Raw genomic sequence first — 19084 nt, 5'->3', positions numbered from 1 at the left:
GGAGCAGATGATTTGATGTCTTATCAAAAGGTATATCTTTTCTTTTTGGTGAAGAGTTTGCTTTTTGCGAAAACAATAGAAGGTATTTCTCCTGTATCTACAGTTACTTGCATAATCAGTCAACGACTATGCTTGGGGAACAACGACGTTTGCATTCATTAAGCATGTGTTGGTATCAATGAGGGAAGATCTTACAAAGGGTAGGACCACAAACTTCCCTGATTTTGGGTATGCTTTGACGTTAAGTTTTGAAACCCAAAAGAACAATTTTTTTATCAAAACATTATTAGTCACTTTGTTACATAATAAATAATAATGTTTACTAACATTTGTTCTTTAATTTTTCATTGTAGATATTTGCAGTGGAGCTATTTGCGTCCTTAAACGAAACATTATCTATTGATTCTCTACCTTCCGGGTTTCCTATGCTTTTGGGGTGGTTAAATCTATATTCTAAAGAAAATGTTCAGAACATCTTTGTGAATCATTTCCAAACAAAACCTCACAAAATGATGGAAATCAGGTAATACTTCTTTAAGACTATATAAACTGCTGATATATGGTTATGTATTGTTGTTGTAAACCCAATAATTGATTATATATTCATAGGTTACATGACAACCTTATAAATTTTCTAACTGTAACCTTGAATTGCATGATGAGTATAAAGATTAGGATTTATATGATCTATTCATGCACAACTTGCATTCCCTTTAATGTTATCGCATATAATTCCCCTCATAAGTTCTTCAAGCGGACTGGCAAGGTGTGCACACCTGGTGAGATGTCACATATGAAGATACATCCCAAATTATCACTTAGCAAGAAAAAGACAAGAATTGGATAATAACGAGTTTATATGTCGTTTGTTCTAGCATTGATTCACTTTAGCATATAAACATGTTGTTCTCCAATCATTGTTTTTGTTCTGGCTAAGTGATAGTCTAGAATGTATCTTCATATCTAGCATCTCATCAGGTGTGCACACTTCCACTAGTCCTAATTGTTTGAAGAACTTATGAGGGCAATCATATGCGACGACATTAAAGCAAATACAAGTTGTAAATGAATAGTTCGTATAAGTCTGATCTTTATATTCATAAGGCAATTCAAGGTTACAGTCAGAAATTTTATTAACCTGTGAATATATATAGTCAAATATTGAGTTTATAACAAGAATACATAATCATATATATATATATATATAAGAAGTTTATACAGTCTTAAAGAAGTATTACCTAATTTTCAATCATGTTGTGAAACTTGTTTTGGAAATGATTCACAAAGATGTTCTTATCATTTTTTTAGGAAATAGGTTCAACCACCCCGAAAGCAGAGGAAACCCGGAAGGTAAAGAATCAATAGATAATGTTTTGTGTAAGCACAAAAATAGCTCTATTGCAAATATTTACAATGAAAAACTAAAGAAAAAAATGTTAGTAACATTATTATGTATTATGTAACAAAGTGGCTAATAATGTTTTGATAAATTTTTTGTTTTATTGTGTTTCAGACCTAACTATCAAAGCATACCCAAAACTATGGAAGTTTGTGGTCCTACCCTTCATAAGATATTCCCTCATTGATACCAACTCATGCTTAATGAATGCAAACGTCGCTACTCCACAAGCATATTTGTTGTCTGATTCTACAAGAAACTGTAGATATATAGGAGATATACCTTCTGTTGTTTTCGCAAAAAGCAAACTCCCCACCAAAAAGAAAAGATATGCCTTTTGATAAGGCATCAAATCATCCACTCCATCTGGCATCTTTTCAAATCTAGATTACAGCTTCTTAAGATTGATGGTTAAAGAGATTTGTTCTTTCTTTTGATAAAACAACCTGCGAGCCTCCTCTTTTGTTACTTGTAAGTGTTTCATAATTGTATGCCTAAGATATTTATCTTCATATCCGGATACCTGAATTCATATTGAGTATAAAAATAACCAATACAAATTTTGTTAATAAAATAGAAAATTCAAATTAAATACATGTAACCCATCAATGGAAAATCCAGTACTATATAAGATATCGGCAAGTCCGATATCTACGTAGAACATACTCTCATTCCTCTCCCCAAAAGAAAAGCATTATGTTCTAAGTCATAAAATTTTGGTAAAGCGGTGATAAGCTTCATGTAAAGTCTATGTATCGTCTTGGAGATACTTAAAAAGTATCTAAAACATGTATTTTCGACACGGTTTTTGATTCTTGGATTCAAATCTATCCCAAGAAAGAAATGTAGCCATAGGACACAAACTTTTAACATTTTGTTTCTGCCCCATCATGCTTGTAGCCATTGTGCCTACAATTTCATTTTCACAGTTAGAAAAATGTATATCTAGAACCTCATAAATCAAGTAGAAACTACTTTTTATAAAACCTTATAAATCAATTTAAAGGGTAGTTATTCGCAAAACAAACCTTAGACACTCAAAACAATGAGATTCTCAAAGCAATCTCTAGTGAAGTTATTGAAGTTAAAAATTGTAAGTAACCTTATCTAATATTACATTATAAACAACTCTAAAAGCAATTCACAACCCAAACCTTATAAAAATATCATAAAATCCCAAATCGCAAAGCAAAATTGAGTCATAAATCAAAAGTTAAACACAATGTTTGAAATGAAACGTTTTTATAAGGTCTTATTAGATCGCCCAAAGCAACAAGATGATTGATGCCAATTGTATCACCCGTGAACCAAAAAGGGAATTTGGGGGTGGGTGTCGAGCGACACCATAGGGGTGTCGGTCAATACCAACAATTTCGCGAGTTCAGCGGTTAAGTTTTAATCTTCGGTTTGATGTGGTTTGGTTTGAGAGACCCTAGTGCTCGAGTATATAAGTGTTATCTCGACACCATGTTAAGGAGAGTCGTCTCATGCCCTAGAAGAAGAGAGGAGAGCTGTGGGTTCTCTCTTGGGAAATAGATGAGAAAGAGGATGGTTTGGGGATGGACGGGAAAAGGAAGGAGTTCTCAACATTAGGGAAAAGAGGATATCGAGCAGTGGGCTTGAGGGGGAGCTTCTCTTGTAGTTCGTCAAGGATGCTGGAAGGAAGAGATCTTGTGCTTGGGCATAAGAGGAGGACAAAAGAGATCCATCTTCTTCATAGGTGTGGATGAAGGATGTGATTACTTAGTGGTGGATTGAGAGAGACAAAGAGGCTCTCTCATGGCTGTTATCCAAGTAAGTTGTGTTGTTTTCGTGGTTATTCGATTAGGGAATCAATAGTTATGAAGGATTTGGGTTTTGTGGCGAGAAGGAGCATGAAGGGAGGTTCTGGTCGTGGTTTATGGGTTGGTGTCGGTCGACACCAACACTTACGTATGGACAGCGCGGACTGGTCCAAGATGCTACTTTGGGGCAATGTCTGGAGGATGAAACAGAATTCAATTTGGCTGAAATTTGGTGGGGATCTTTGTGGTGTTATAGGCTTCATATCCAATGGTGGATTTGTGAGTTTGTGAATTAACTGAAGGTTAACATGGACGTTTTTCATGGACGTGTGGTGGCAATGTTGGGTGTCGAGCAACACCAAGGTGGTATCGGTCGACACCAACATATTGTTGTTTGTTTGTTCGTTGGAGAACGGCTGAAGTTAGTTTGGATGAGGAGAGATTGACATGAGTGATGTCCTGGGCGTCAGTGTCGACCGACACTAGAAGAGTTTTGATCGACACCATGTATGTTGGATTGCAATTGGTGCGTTGGGTGACGATCAACACCAGGTGGAGGTGTCGATCGACACTGGAGGAGTTGATATTGAATTGGAGTGTTTGTGGGGAAGTGTTGTCCGTGGCTGAACGAAATCTAATATTCCAGCCCACCTCTCTTGTTACTTGGTCGCTAGGGGTGGTTAGTTGTGTGACTCATTAACTAGATGAGGTGGGGGTTGGTGTATTTTTGGGAGTTTTTGTAAGGATCGATTTCTATGTCGGTTGTCTCGCCAGAATTATGGGGTTCCGGTGAGATCATTTCCATGGATCTTTTGTGAGGATTGGGAATCCGGGTACGGTCGTCTCACCAATCAAGTGGTGAAGTCAGGTGAACTATTGAAAATGGTTAAACCAAAACAAAAAATGATTTGTAAGCCTAGAAAGATCATAAGTTATACAAACTCTAAAAAGTCCCTATATCATCATCTGAACACTAATTGAGATACATGTGAATGCTTTTCTATCTTCTTTGCGTAAAGATAGTTTATGCATTACCAAAAGTTAGCTACAACCTTAAAGGACGGAGATGTTCATACTTCCAACAACAAAAATAGATAACACTTAACACTTAAAAATAGGTAACACTTTACAATTAACAATTAAAATAAGTAACACTTAAATAGTTAACTTATATACTTTTGGATCAAAGATATATTCAACATCGCCAAAGAAAGCACCACCTAGAAGAAATCCAGCTATGAAATCACCACTACTTCCACTCATGTCCCTGAAAATCATTAAAAGAACTAAGTTTCAACAAATTTTCTAAATGATTTAATAGAAGGGAAAACATCTCTCTAGAGACAAATCATACTTGTACCTAGCAGAAATAGAAAACTTGTGAGTGCGGTTTGATATCTTGAGACTTGCCAAAGTAAAGGTTTTACAAAAAGAATTGAGAAGATGATGATATTGAGACCCACCTGTGCCACAAGATTCAAGAACCGAGGTGAAGTCATCGTCGAAGGCAGAATTGACGATTAAGATCCTCAAAGAATAAGTTTTTAGGTTTTGAGAAATCAATTTGGAGAATTGTTTTGAGAAAAAATGGAAAATATGTTATGTATGAAATCATTTTTGTTCAACTGAAATTAGATATCGGTTAAGCCGTTCAGGTATTTCTTTGAGTTTGGTTTGGATTTGGTTCGGGTATTTTGAGTCGGGTTCGGTTCGGATTTTTGGGTTTGGGTATTTTGCCAAGGCCAAGTCAGTGTGATGTATATTTTTTTTGTTAAATAGCGTGTTGTATTTTAGATTTTCTATTATACTAATATATTTATTTGTTGGGAAAATCATAATTAGATATTTATGGGCTACACTTTTTATTTTACATTTAATTTAAATATAATTATTTAACAAAACAGATAAATAGAAAGGAAAAAACATTTGTAACTTTGTAAACATTAAAAAATTTCAAAAATATTCAGGCTTTTTACGGGTTACTCCGTCAAAATTTGTAAATTAAAAATATTTGGTACACAATAGATTAAATTGATGGGTTAATCTATTCTATTTTTATAAATGTAAAATTGCATTCATTTAAAATAAAATATAAATTTTTTATATAAGATTAGCTATTATACAATTAAAAAACATATAATTTATTAAGTACTAAGAATGAATATCTGTATGTTTACATTTAAGGTGTCAAAATGGGTAACCCACATCAACTCAATATGACACCAAGGCAAGGATGTGGAGAGATTTGAAAGGTTTGGTAGGACTACCCAAGTTCTGATCCGGTAAATTGGCTGATTATGGTGGAAAGATAGCGGTTATGTGGGAGGTGGAGGCTTTGCCTTCTTATCATGAACATGATAGTGGCTATAAGAATATGATTCGATGTGCAGAGATTACGCTTGAAAGGCGCAAAAATTGTGAAATTTGGAGGATTGTTGAGTGCTTTGGTGATGTGCTTACAGTCTCTCGAAGGTATTTTTTGGAGAAGGTTCTTTCTGATACTCTTTGATAAATGGCGTCACAAGACTAATTGAAACGTGTTTTCTTTTGGTTATATCATATTTTTAAAAAATATATACTTTGTGTTCTTTTGAGTGTATGCAACTATTGAGGAATGAGTTCTCTCTTTTGTGACCAAAAAATGTCTTTGAAGCAAAAAAAAAAAATAATAATGTTGCTAAGCTTTTTATATGGTACCTGACCTCGTAATATATAAGAATGCTATACAAACCTGTGTGTGGCAAACAAACAAACAAAAACAAGAGACAAATCATTAGTTGAATCACGTCTCCTCGGTTTTCATTTGGATCCAACTACCATTAGATGATCCAACTCCATATTCTCTCTTTTTACGACTAAAGAAACCAACAAAATACCCCAAAATCACTCCCAAAACCATCACACTTGCTCCTTCAATGTACCACAAGACTGCAATATCAGATTCAGATCCAAATTTGTCGTCTTTACCATCATCATCACTACCGCTAATGACTTCCCCAGAAGCCAAAATCTCAACCACATCATGAAGTTCCCCGTCGTGGTTTCCAACAAACGAAAGAGTGAGTCTTTCCTTATTAGCAACCAAACGAGTGTACCCAAACTCGCCTCCTCGGTACATTGAGTTTGCAGGCTGAGGAAATATCGGGACATCCTGGTGATTAGGTCTCGGTTCCCATATAGGTTGCGTATCTTTACCAGCCATACCAATCACAAGATGAACAGGGCTTCCTTGCCAACGTTCACCACAAGTGTTGTTACTAATGGGACAAAACCTTTCGTAATTATGAACATGTCCCCATAAAGCAACCGTAACATTGTTCTTCACTAACAATGGTTCCAAATGCTCGATCATCCTCTGCCTTATCTCAGCATCTCTAATCTTCCTACTCGTAGTGTACATCGGTCTATGACCTTGTAACACAACAAACGGTGTCTTGCTCCTATTCACAGACTCTAGATCACTCTTCAAAAAGCTATACTGCTTCCCTCCTTTAAGAAACTCAGTCTCTGTCGAAATATAAACGAAATGAACCGAACCCATATCATAAGAATAGTAAAGGTTCCGAGTTTGAGGTCCCTGAACCATACCCGTGGCTTCAGATGAATTACCAGGCATATTAAACTTAACACTATACGGTACACCACATTCACCACCACTATCTTTACCATAAATATAAGCAGACCAATCTGGTTTCCACGGCTGGTTAGGCCAATCATACTCATGGTTACCAATACACACATGGTATGGTACTCTAGATGCAATTGGCTCAATCTGAGCAAAGAACTCATCCCAAATCCACGAGTAACCTTTCGCATAACTTATATCTCCAATGTGAGATACTATAGCTGCCTTATCCTCACCTAAAGCTTCAATGTCTCTTAGAATCCACTTCACAGTTGATAAACTCTCATCTTCACCACGTATGAATGTTCTGTAAGGTGTAGAACAACCCATATCTCCAAACATGAAAGCTAACGTTTCTTCTGAGCTCTCGTTTCTTGAAACAAAGCTATGGACTTCACTCCATCCTTTCAAATCACTCCCAACCTGATTAAACCAATTCAAATTTGTTTCAAAAACTCAACCTTTTGATTCGAAACAACCCTTAAAGATTCGATTTTTTACCTGATAAAAGTAGTTAATCCCTTGTTTCAGATCCTTCATCACAGCGTCAAAGGTCCAACCTGGATCTCTCCATCCGATTGTCGTATTCGCCGGCGCGTGACACATATGTTCCCTCTCGTACCTAACTCCACGCGCCACCGCGACGTTATCGAGCTTCTCCTTAACCTCGCCGTATCGAGCTTCTCGTTCCTCTCCATCTCCGGTTACAAACATCACTCTCATCTCGTTGGTATTGTCTGTGTAACCCAAATGAATCTGCTCCGGTCGGTTAGCAGCAAACCGGAAATTTAACTGGTTTGATTCGGTTAAAAGATGGCGGGTTCCGGGTAACGGGTTGTGATCATGGTCTAGGTGTTTCGGGTTGATCTCGGATTGGGTCCAATGAAAGATCCGGAAAGAGTAATTTGAGCGGAGATTGGTTAAGGGAAGTGAAATCGAACCCGACCCGGATTGCCAATCGGGCGAATCGGATAAGAATTTGTAGCCGATGAAGTGATCGTGACGTGATTCCGGCGGTGAGTAGATTCCTAACCAATCGAGATCGGACGGTGACTCGACGCCGGACCATTTGATTACGACTGTATCGCCGGATCGGTTTAATGTTTGGGGAGAGAATGAGATCGTGGGTTTGGAATAAACAGAGGAGGTGATGAAGATGAAGATGAAGAGAGAGTAAACGGCGATCATGATGACGGTGGCTGACACGGCGGAGGATGGTCGTTAGTCAAAAAAGTCAACTTTTTTTATTTATGAGTTTGAGTTTGGTTTGGTTTTGTTTGGGGTTTAGAAGAGTTTTGAGTTATTATGAAGTCATTGTTTTCAAAGACTTTGGAACCGAACTTGATTTATGACTTTTCACCTTCAAAATATCTATGCTATTTTTCAATAATAAAATAAAAACATTATGGTATGAAACCATTAGTTAATTTCTAAATTTAAGGTTTTAGCAATAATTAAGTTGTTAAGGTATATTTTGGCAATCATTGTTAAATCAAAACATGATTTATATATATTTTTTTGCAAGTGTTTTTAGCAATAACTAAGTTGTTAATATATGTAGAATATGCTTAATGGAATGCTTTGTGTCTGTATCAGACACAAATCTTATGGTATAACACAATCGAAAGCACAAAATTAGAGTATGAATCAAAGAGTTAGTAAGGGTGAAATAATGTAACAGGGGAGATTCAAAGGGGTGACCTGAGAACACAAACTCAATGATTTCAAATGACAATGTAAAGAAACCAGAGGATCTGTGTTCTCATGACACGTCTTTGATATTTCACCTCCTGTTGATTTCTCTTATCTTCTCCATACTTACTTTTAAGTTCCACTCTTTTTTTCACATAAATAATTAGTTTCACCATATACAAATTTATACGGTTTCAGTTTCTTCTTATTGGTCTTAGATTTTTTTGTTCACTTGTGTTCTGTCATAATAATGTGGTCATCTTGTTGACAAAAAAAAATCATTAACAAAGTGTGGTCATCTTCACCACATCCTTTTCTGATTACCCACGACATCGTTTCAATAGAAATGATTTCATACAAAGCTGGGCCCAAAAATTATATCTATAAGTGGGCTATTGATGTGCCCTTAAGGGCTTGCTTCTCCACTGATAAAGCCTATCCAAAATTCATCTAACGTACGCTACTATTTAAATAGTTTAATTACTCCGCCGACAAAATCATAAAATGGTGAAGAGTTGAGGACCTTGAGGTTAGGTGGCATGAGGACCCTTTTATCCGTGCCACTCATCAAAGCTTCAACCAATCGATAATTTAAGTGTAGTGTTCGCTCTACGTACTCTACATTTATGATCAAGAATCCAAGATTATACTAGCATTTATGTAGGTATAGGTATATGTTATGAACTTATGATCAAGAAACAAAGAATACTCACCAATGGTCAAAATGTAGGTGAAATGATTAAACTTTACCAAGACCGGTTCTGACGGTCGAGCTTGTAAGAAATGGTCAAAATGTAACTAAGCATTCATGTAACAAAATACACCAAGAAAAAAAAAGAGCCGTATATAATAAATTCACACCATTAAAAGTAGATCAATGGCGTAAGAAGCGTGACTATAAATATCCCATTATCTAGTGGATAAAGATGAAGGGAACAAACATAAAACTAGTGGACAAAGAAATAAAGAAAAACACTAATTTCTGAATTTTCAATAAATACCCTACGCATAACTTTGTTATTGTTACATTTTCCAAATTCAAGACAAGAAAAAACTTTTTTCTTTAAGACAAAGAAAGACAAAAGAAACATCGAACATGGATTTCTTCACCGATCAAGTAAAGAAGAAGTTCTCCGACAAGAAACCGGAGAGCTCGGACCCGGAGCCCAACCACAACAAGAACACACCAGATCACACCGAGCCAACGACACATAAACCGGTTTCCAACACCGATCCAACAGCACATAGGCCAGCTTCCAACGCTGAGCTCATGGCTAGTGCCAAGATCGTAGCCGAAGCTGCTCAAGCCGCTGCTCGTAACGAGTCAGACAAGCTGGACAAAGCAAAAGTCGCCGGAGCCACCGCTGATATCCTTGACGCCGCTTCTAGATATGGCAAGCTCGATGAAAAGAGCGGTGTCGGTCAGTACCTCGAGAAAGCTGAACAATATCTCCACAAGTACGAAACTTCCCACTCTCACTCCTCCGGCGGTGGAAGCCACGGTACTGCTGGCACCGGTGGAAGCCACGGTGGTGTTGCAACCGGGGGAAGCCACGGCGGTGTTGGAACCGGGGGAAGCCACGGTGGTGGAGCTGGAGCACCGGCGTCTAAGAAAGAAGATGAGAAGTCCGGAGGTGGCCATGGGTTTGGAGATTATGCTAAGATGGCTCAAGGTTTCATGAAATGATCGATTAACGTTTTAATTAGTAGAGTAACAATAATGATGTCAGTGATTATCTTCTATAATTACTTTTAGTAAGCAGTTGTTTTATGAATTAGTCACTGTTGGATACTTGGATTTGTGTATGGTTGAGTTGAGGAACATTATGATGATGTTAGGTACTTTCTCAATTTCTAGAAAAAGTATTTTCTAGGTATTTTTTCTTGTTCTTTAAAAATATAATTTCAAAAACTTTTTAATGCATTTTTATAAATTAATGAAACAGGACTTCAAATAGCAAGAAAATGTTCAAAGATCTTAGTTTAGTTAGAGAGGTAGAGTAATGCATGGAATTAACCAAACCAAGAGGGCTAACTTACAAGTGGCTTGAACAGAACGCGTAAATGTGATGAACATTTTAATCAAAGCTTGGTTTAGTTTTTGTAATCATGTCTCAGTACTCTTTCTTAAATAAGTTTTAAGGGTTCAAGGAAAATTAATGAATCTTTTTATCAAGACCTTCGAGGCTTACATACAGTCAGTTCTGATGATTTCTCACAAGAAACCGCATCAAAAATATATAAACAAAAAAGAAGTAGAAGAGGGCTCATATTCTACTAATACACTTCCCTTGATTACGTCACAACATTTGGTTTTGCTGATTTGCTTCTCTTGAATCGGAAAATATAATCATATGGCGACCTAACTTCTTCCTCAAGTCCAATTAATTCTATAACTCTCTGCACCTCCTTAACAATTTCCTTGATAGAATCGGATTCAACGCTGCCAAAAAATTGTACACTTCAATCCATCAAACATCCTTTCATACATTTGAGCACATAAAAAAGTATATATACTAGTTCAGAGTGGACAATACCTGTAGTTCTTTACAGAACAACCCATCTTATTGCCTATACCCACCAAGGCATCTTTCCATTTCATGATCTGATCTCCACTAGAAGCTTCGGCGAGCTTCCAGAAATTTTTACCAAACTCACTGCCACCTGTTGGTGTTTTAACGTCCCCCTGCCTCCACCTTGTAGAATATTGGAATGACACTTAGCTTTCGTAGATCCGCAAGTTTCTTCATCTTAACCAACTCATCCATACACCACCTAGATTCTGGATATCTATATTTCAGAAAATGACTATGATTATTATGATTCTTGAGTCTGATGTCTTATATTTTGTTGTCGTTGATAATCTAGTATACCACAATACACACCTAGAGATTGAGAAGGTGAAAGAAATAGTATACAAACCTAGTAGAGAAGATTGCGAGTGCAATGCTCGACTCTTCGATTCTTACAAATAGATTTTTAAGGTCTTTGCCTCGCTGTTCGTATGTGTCTACGAACAACTTGATGTTGTGCCTCTCCAAGGCATCACCTAGGTGACTGACAAAATTGTAGCGCAGTTCCCCTCCCCGGAAATTCAAGAACACTTGATGGACCTTCTTAGCCGGAGGAGAGACCGTCAGATATGAAACGAACAAGGAATGGAAAGTTGTGAAATGACGACGAATTAGAAATGTGGCCTTGTTTGTTTGCGTCTCACCGGAAACGGAGGAGGACAAACTCGAGTTCGTCTGAACGTTGTTGAAGCAGCGACAGGACTCACAGAGGCCACTGGCACTGGTATTTGTTACCTTTGAGTTTTCTAAAGAGACTGATGATGATATGATTTTGCCAGTGAGAGCCAGAAAGAGGATGATGCCTACGATCATGTTCTTGAGATAGGTATGCGGTGGTTTCTTGCGGTTCGTATCTATTGCTTCCTCTGTAATAAATAATCCCTGAAAAGGAAATCAAGATCATCTTTAATAAGTCCAACAACACATGTTAGAGCTTATATAAGATTCAAGGTATCCACAAAATGAAACATATAACAGAGCAGAGCACAGTTCTCTTGCAGAGATGTCAACATGAAATTCTGGTCGGAAATCAAACCTGCGCATTAGGAGGACAGTTGTTGTCACTGATCACCGTGTTTGGGGCCAATACCTCCTCACACGGGGAGAGTTCTTCATCAAGACCACCTTCTTGTTCACCCGTATAACTTACGTGACAGATAACATAGGAACTCCTAACAAAGTCCGCCTTTTACAGCAAAATAAAACTCTGTAACAATTTGGCACAAAATTCAAATGAAACGGAAAGAAAGGTAAGCATTTGAAAATTGTTGGTTACCTGATCATTCAAGAAAGCGACATGGAGCTCGTACATAATCCAAGGAGTCAAAACCCTATTATCACCTTGATAATACTTACGCGTCCTCACAGCCACGATCCCATTGCTAACTCTCTCAGAATCGGTTAGCCACTCAGAATCGGTAAGCCAAACAGTTTCGATGACCCCATCAGCACCTTTAGTAAGTCTCCATGAGCCAGAGCTAGTCCTCTTTTTCACAGACCTGTACTCCTTTCGATCGAACTTGTACACAGCTTCTTTCAATTCGATATTCCGTGCTGCCTTACACCACTCCAAACAGAATTTAAAAAAAAAAAAAAAAAAAAAGCAGATATGATCGAGTATGAGAAAGATCACCGACACGACACGGCCTTGGGATTTGTAATGAGAAAGAAGAAAACTTACATGGTGGCTCGCGTCTGACGCGCCCTTTCTTTCCCAGATCCAGTTCCACCATTTTTTTTTTCCTCTCTCTCTCTCGATGGTTCCTACTTCCCCACTCACTCCCAAGATTAAAAAATGATTAATAGAGTGAATGTGATGATGAATTGAATTGATGCTTTTATAAAGAGGGGGAAAAAAGTCAATTAAGGTGTGTACCCAAAATCGATTGTACGTGGGTTGTGTTACGTACGGCTCGCGTCACATTTAGAAGGGTTGGTACGTGCTAGTAGAAGATTTTGTTTTAGGAATTTGGGATTCTATTTGTTTTTTTTTGTTTATCAATAAAATATGATCAGCAGCATGTACCTGCCAATTGGAAAAGATATACCTTATTAATCTATATATAATAATAATTCCAAAAAAATGTGACAAACAGTTGTGTTTTTTCAATTGTACATTTTGAATATTTTTCGAAAAGTCGTGATAGATCATTAAGACGGTTATTTATGAAAAGTTACAACTGTTCACTACAACTGTAGAGGTGTGATTATTGGAACATTCATATCTTTCGAAATCTATATATATTTGTCAGTTTGAACTGTTTTCATTTTTTTTGCAATGACACAAAATCAACTGAAATTTCGATCTCAACGGTTTATACATTTTTCTAAATTATTTTCTAGCATTCATTCTTTTAAAAGTAAAGAAATTCCTCCAATTCTTGATTTAACAAAAGATTTTTGGAATGATGAATATAATAGCAATCCGAATAAATGCCACCAAAAGTTGTGTTTTTTCAAAAGTTGCAACTGTTCATTGTAGAGTTGTGTTTATTCGAATATTCATATCTTTTAAAATTTATATATATTTGTCTGTTTGAACTGTTTTCATTTTTGTGCCATGATACAAAATAATTAAAACTTTCAATCTCAACGATTTTTACAGCTTTCTAAATTATTTCTAGCATTCATTCTTTTAAAAGTAAAGAAATTCCTCCAATTTTTTATTTAACAAAAGATTTTTGGAATGATGAATCTAATTTACAACTCTTAGTTAATTTTAAATATAAAAATTAATGAAAATACCTGAAGTTTTTTTTTCCAAGAGTTAAATGGATTATATAGTGAGTTTTTGAATTTGACTTTTCAATATGGTAATAAAGATGCCTTCTATTTAAAAGTAGTTTATATGAGTTATTAGGTATAAATATAATCAACTGCAGACACAACAGTTGTAAATTTTCGTAGTACCTTTTCGTAATTTTTTTGTTTTTATTTGTTTTTTTGAAAAAAAAAACTAAAACGGTTGTATCAATTCATTGTAGAGTTGTGTCTTTTACTATATTTTATTGATATTTTTTCATCATAAATTTTCGTTCTAATAGGTGTGTCTATTTAAATAGTCATGTATTTTGAACTCTCTTTATATTTGTCTCTTCATTAGTAACTAACAAGTTCATTTAAACAAATTTTTCATTTTATGTTGGATCTAAATAATTGAATATTAATATCTAATATTCAACGTTATTCTATAATCTAACTAAAATTTTAGAAATGGTTATAACAATAGAGAAATTTAATATAACTTAATAAAAAATTTACATTTGCGTCTATTTATCGTAAGTTTTCTTTAAAAAATAGTTTAATATTTAAATATAATAATAACAATTTGAATAAATGCGAACAACAGTTGCGATCTTTCGTAGTATTTTTTCTAAAAAAATTGTTTTTATTGTTTTAAAAAAAACTCAAACAGTTGTATCTGTTCATTGTAGAGTTGTGTCTTTTCACTATATTTTATTCATATTTTTTCATCACAATTTTCGTTCTAATAGGTGTGTCTATTTAAATAGTCATGTCTTTTGAACTTTCTATATATTTGTCTCTTTATCAATAACTAACAAATCATTGTTCGTTGAAACAAATTTTCCGTTTTATGTTGAATCTAAATAATTTGGATATTAATAACTAATATTTAATAGAAAATTATATTTACTCATTATAACCATTAGTTCAATGTTCTCAGTTAGGATCACTTTGTCATAATGTTTTTTTAATTGTATATCTTTACCATAATTCTTCATAAAATATTATATATTTCTAATACTTTTAACAATTATTTTTGCAAAGTTGCGTCTATTCTATATAATATTTTTTGTTAGAAGTTTTTATATTGATGGTTGTGTTTTTAGTAACAGTTTATGTTTAATGTTTATGTTTTCAAACTATTTTATTACATTTAAATGATTTTATAGTATACTAGAATTTAGATCCGCGCATGCGCGGGATTTTATTTTTTTATAATCAATATAAGTATTGAGCTCAAATATAATTATTCAAACTTTTGAGTATAAATCTATATAAACACTAAACTTACTTTACTAAGTGATATATTGTTGAAGATAATATTTATTTGTTATATCTATTTGCGTGAGATTTTATTTAAATTTTTTATCAATAAGAATCATTGAATATAAATACAATTATTTCAAGATTAAAAGATAAATCTGTATAAAGACTACTTATTTTACTAATCTATATATATGTCATATATTGTCTAGTGTTGAAATAATATTTTTCTGACAAATCAACATTATATCACATGATAACAAAAAATGACTTAAGAACCTCACTGGAAAAGTAAACAATATTGTCGACAATTTTCTGACTTTTTATCCTTAGAAGAGTTCATTCTATAATCATATCCCATGAAAACATCTTTTTAAAAGTTCTAACGTCGAATGTCGATTGTTGACCTAATTATATAGACCATTTAAACATATTGATATCCCACATTAAATGCAAATATACAAAGTTTGATGAACAATTTTAGTGTTATATCGCTACAATGTGGTTGTCCAAGTGCATCATATGCCATAATAGAATTTCGACCAAGTCAAGAATATCTAAATGGAGAAACGTTTAAACCTTACAATGAATATCCGTTCACTAAAAAACATGTTCACACTAAATTGATTTTTTGAAGATGTTCTTTTTTTCTATATTTTCTAACCATTGATTTTGTTTTTTAGATGGATTATCTTTTCCAAATTATTTTTCATAGTTTTTCCAAAAAAAAATGTGACCCTTACAATATCTTTGTTTTAGATTAAAACTTTTATATTGAGTTAAGTAATTAATTTTTTTTTTGTCATCATTGAATCGACAAGATCAATCTCTACTACGCAGGGTAACACAACTTAGTGGAGTCAAACTATGGTGGGTTCAGTAGTAGAAGTAGTGCTGTAACCACATGACTAAAGATATTTCCCTAATTTTTTTTTATAAGTGAAATTTAATAATAAATCTTTGTAGTATATGTTTCTTAGAAACTAATATTCCATTAAAATTTTTTTTTCTATTTAGATTTTTCTAAATACAATTACATAAAAAAGTTTTTACTCCACCATGCATTAAAATCTTACTTATATTCTAAAACTCATTAAACCATTATAATTTTTGGAATATGATAATTTTTGGTTATAATTTGAATAATAACACTAGTACTATAACAAATTCATAGTATTATTATTTTAAATTTTTTTTTTATTTTACTTAATTCATTTTTATATATTTCTTATTTTTATTATTTACTAAAAAAGTTTATATTATTTTTATAGTATTTTAAAATTTAATTAATTTTATTTACTTCGTTTTTATTTATTTTTAAGTATTATTAATTATAAATAATAAGTAAACAATTAGTGATTATTTAAAATAGTATTTTTTAATATAAACAAAAAAAATATTGATTAGGTGGATGATAATATGGAGGTAGGAGAAGAGAGAAAAGTTAACTTTATATATATAGATAATTTGAAATGTAAAATTTATTTACTTTTTTGTAAAATATTTTCTCCGTGACATCGGTTTTGTTTTTGTTCTTTTTTCTTTTTTTGGTTCTTTTCTTTCTGCCAAAGTTACGAGTTTCAGTTTTAAAATTTGTGTGCTCACCTGGGCGAACGTGTTAGTATCACGTTTGTATTTTGTTGTTGACATTTGTTTTTTTGTTTTTTTTTTTGACAACGTTGACATGTGTTTTCTTCTGCAAAATCCATGTATGCTTTGGAGTTTGGATATGTTTAAAAGAAATTGGAGAGTAAAACCAAAAAAAACTTTTAAAAACTTTATTTCATTCAGTAACTACTCTAGTCATAGAAAATATTGCTTACAGAATAGCTAGTTTTATCCTTTTTGTCCATTTGCAAGTTTGGGGGACCCTACCATTAGGATACCTTCTCCCCAGGAATTAGTCTCGAACCCTTCTATAGGTATGAGGATTTACCCTAAGTTATTAAAAAAAAAAAGGAATTTAAGAAAATTTTCAATGATCTATATTATTATAGGAGTAGTCGAAAGAGCTCACAGCCAATCTCACAAAAATTGACCTCCTTTGCCCTTAATGAAAATTGTCCTTTAAAAAATTTCGGACAAGTTTTTTTTTCTATTTAGGTTGCAGAAACGCACCACATTCATCCTCAGGCTCAAGATTACTAATTTGCCATTAATGAGATTCAAATCTAGACCTTTTTACCCTTTTTCTAAGTTTTATTTTTTTTAAAAAAAGTTTAAAAACAAAAATTTTTAAAAAACGAAATTTGTTTTACAAAATTGGAAATTAATGAGATTCAAATTTGGACATTTTTACCCTTTTTCAAAGTTTTAAGATTTTTTTTAAAAAAATAAAAAACGAAAATTAAAAAGAAAAACAAAATTTGTTTTACAAAATCGGAAATCTAATATATATACGCAATATCTCTGATTAAAAAATGGAAGATAAAAATTAGAATATATTACGAATATTCATTTAAAGAAAATATCTATTTTAAAAAATATTAAAATAGTAAAGATAATTATGACGATTTTCTTTCTAAGCTATATATATATAGAGGCTCAGCCAAAACAGTAGAAGTTGGATTCATTATGCTAAACATATAGTTTTGAGAGTATAATTTTTCTTTTGTATTATTTTGGTTCTAATGAATCAACTTTATTGTTGTATGATTTTGATTTTTTTTTTTCATGTTGATGTACTATCCATATGCTTTGGTGCTTTGCATGATTAATTTTTATGCTGTTATAATTTTTAATTATTATTTTGAATCAAAAAAAAATTTACTCATTTGGTACTGTTTGATTGTGTTTTAGGTGTACATGCGATGAACCATGGATGTTTTTTTGTATATCAAAAACAAGATTGGGCGAACAATTTGATGAAGCAAGCAAAAAAATCAAATCGGTTAAGTATTATTAATAATTGTGTTTATTTGTTTTTTTTAGTGGTGATTGTTATTCAATTTTATTCTCTTGGTTAAACATGATCATATTTTTATTCGATGATTTTTTATTCTACAAGCAAATGAGCAAAGACAACTTTTGACAATTTTATATGATTCATCCGATTCTAATTTTTATGTTTTTTTTTTGTAGAGGTTGTTTGGAAAGCAAGATCAAGCAAGACTTTGTCTATGGGTTTCCATCTTTTAAAACATACATGTTGTATTATTCTCTATATTTTGTCTTGTAGTATAGTAATTTGAAATAAACTTTTATATGAAACCTAATACATATTTTTTTTTTGTTTCAGTTGAATTCATGGATGATCATTGATCATAATTGTGGATCTACAAAGCTGAATATAATAAAATTCAGGTATTAATTTTTGCTAATCTGAATCCTTAATTTTTGTAAATAATATTGTTGCTAATGTTTTTTTTGTAATGATTATAGTTGCAGAAAAATTATGGTGGATTCTGTTCATAACAAATTTATGGTAATTTTCTAAAAACTTGGATTTCTTTCTGTTTACAAATAGATTTAAACAGAAAATTAGAAAATCTCAGAAATAAAATAATCGTATCCCATTTTAAATTATTAAAAAATGGAAAATAAATACTATTGTTGAAGATTAAATTATAGCCTCTCTTTTAGTTAATTCTTTTCCATTTACATTTTTGTTGGAATCCTTTTTAGCCTTATAATTAATTTACTTTTTGGTTTGTTAAATTATTTGAACTATTATTTAAAAATATATTTGCCCACACAAACTTATAAAAGAATTAAATTAGTGATATATTTGACCACAAAAAAGTTTAGACAATAATTGTTTTTAAAAAAGTTTTTGCCTGCACAAGTCAAATTGTTATTTTGTTAATTGAATTTAATTTATTTTTTCGCAAAACATAATTATAAATAAGTGTTTAACTTTACTGTTGTAGGTCTAATGTTGACAAGAGCTCATATAGAATATATATGTTTAACTGAAATAGAACTGATGTTGTGATCGAATGGGACATCTCTTACGACCTTTGAGAAAATGCCTAAACCAGATAATAGTATGATGAACACAGGT

The 19084-nt window shown here is 33.1% G+C and overlaps 1 protein-coding gene, 1 non-coding gene and 1 pseudogene across 3 annotated transcripts; 1 reads left to right on the top strand and 2 right to left on the bottom strand.

Moving 5' to 3' along the window:
• Positions 1-5809: 5809 nt before the first annotated feature.
• On the bottom strand, positions 5810-8655 carry LOC104790111 (putative inactive purple acid phosphatase 9). The gene is made up of 2 exons (XM_010515814.3): positions 7310-8655; positions 5810-7231 (listed from the first exon to the last, which is right to left on the bottom strand). Exons 1-2 carry the CDS (start codon positions 7994-7996, stop codon positions 5966-5968), a joined length of 1953 nt encoding a protein of 650 aa, XP_010514116.2. The 5' UTR covers positions 7997-8655; the 3' UTR covers positions 5810-5965.
• Positions 8656-9431: 776 nt separating this feature from the next.
• On the top strand, positions 9432-10424 carry LOC104790110 (nodulin-related protein 1 pseudogene; annotated as a pseudogene). The gene has a single exon (XR_015560270.1). The product of XR_015560270.1 is annotated as a nodulin-related protein 1 pseudogene (transcript).
• A 221-nt stretch (positions 10425-10645) lies between these two features.
• LOC104790109 (uncharacterized) lies at positions 10646-12883 on the bottom strand. Its single transcript, XR_002038556.2, has 6 exons — positions 12755-12883; positions 12350-12627; positions 12110-12259; positions 11423-11955; positions 11038-11290; positions 10646-10943 (listed from the first exon to the last, which is right to left on the bottom strand). It is a non-coding gene; the product is annotated as an uncharacterized LOC104790109 (transcript).
• Between the last annotated feature and the right edge of the window lie 6201 nt (positions 12884-19084).

Source organism: Camelina sativa, chromosome 6 (assembly GCF_030686135.1).
Source record: "Camelina sativa cultivar CO46 ecotype springtype chromosome 6, ASM3068613v1".
Taxonomy (NCBI): domain Eukaryota; kingdom Viridiplantae; phylum Streptophyta; class Magnoliopsida; order Brassicales; family Brassicaceae; genus Camelina; species Camelina sativa.
This window is presented reverse-complemented; position numbering and strand designations above follow the sequence as displayed.

Excerpts from the sequence above, each read along its gene's own strand:
- LOC104790111 (XM_010515814.3), bottom strand. The coding sequence starts at position 7,996 with ATGATCGCCGTTTACTCTCTCTTCATCTTCATCTTCATCACCTCCTCT. Across the intron at positions 7,232-7,309 it reads GGATTAACTACTTTTATCAG|GTTGGGAGTGATTTGAAAGG; the intron begins GTAAAAAATCGA and ends TGGTTTAATCAG.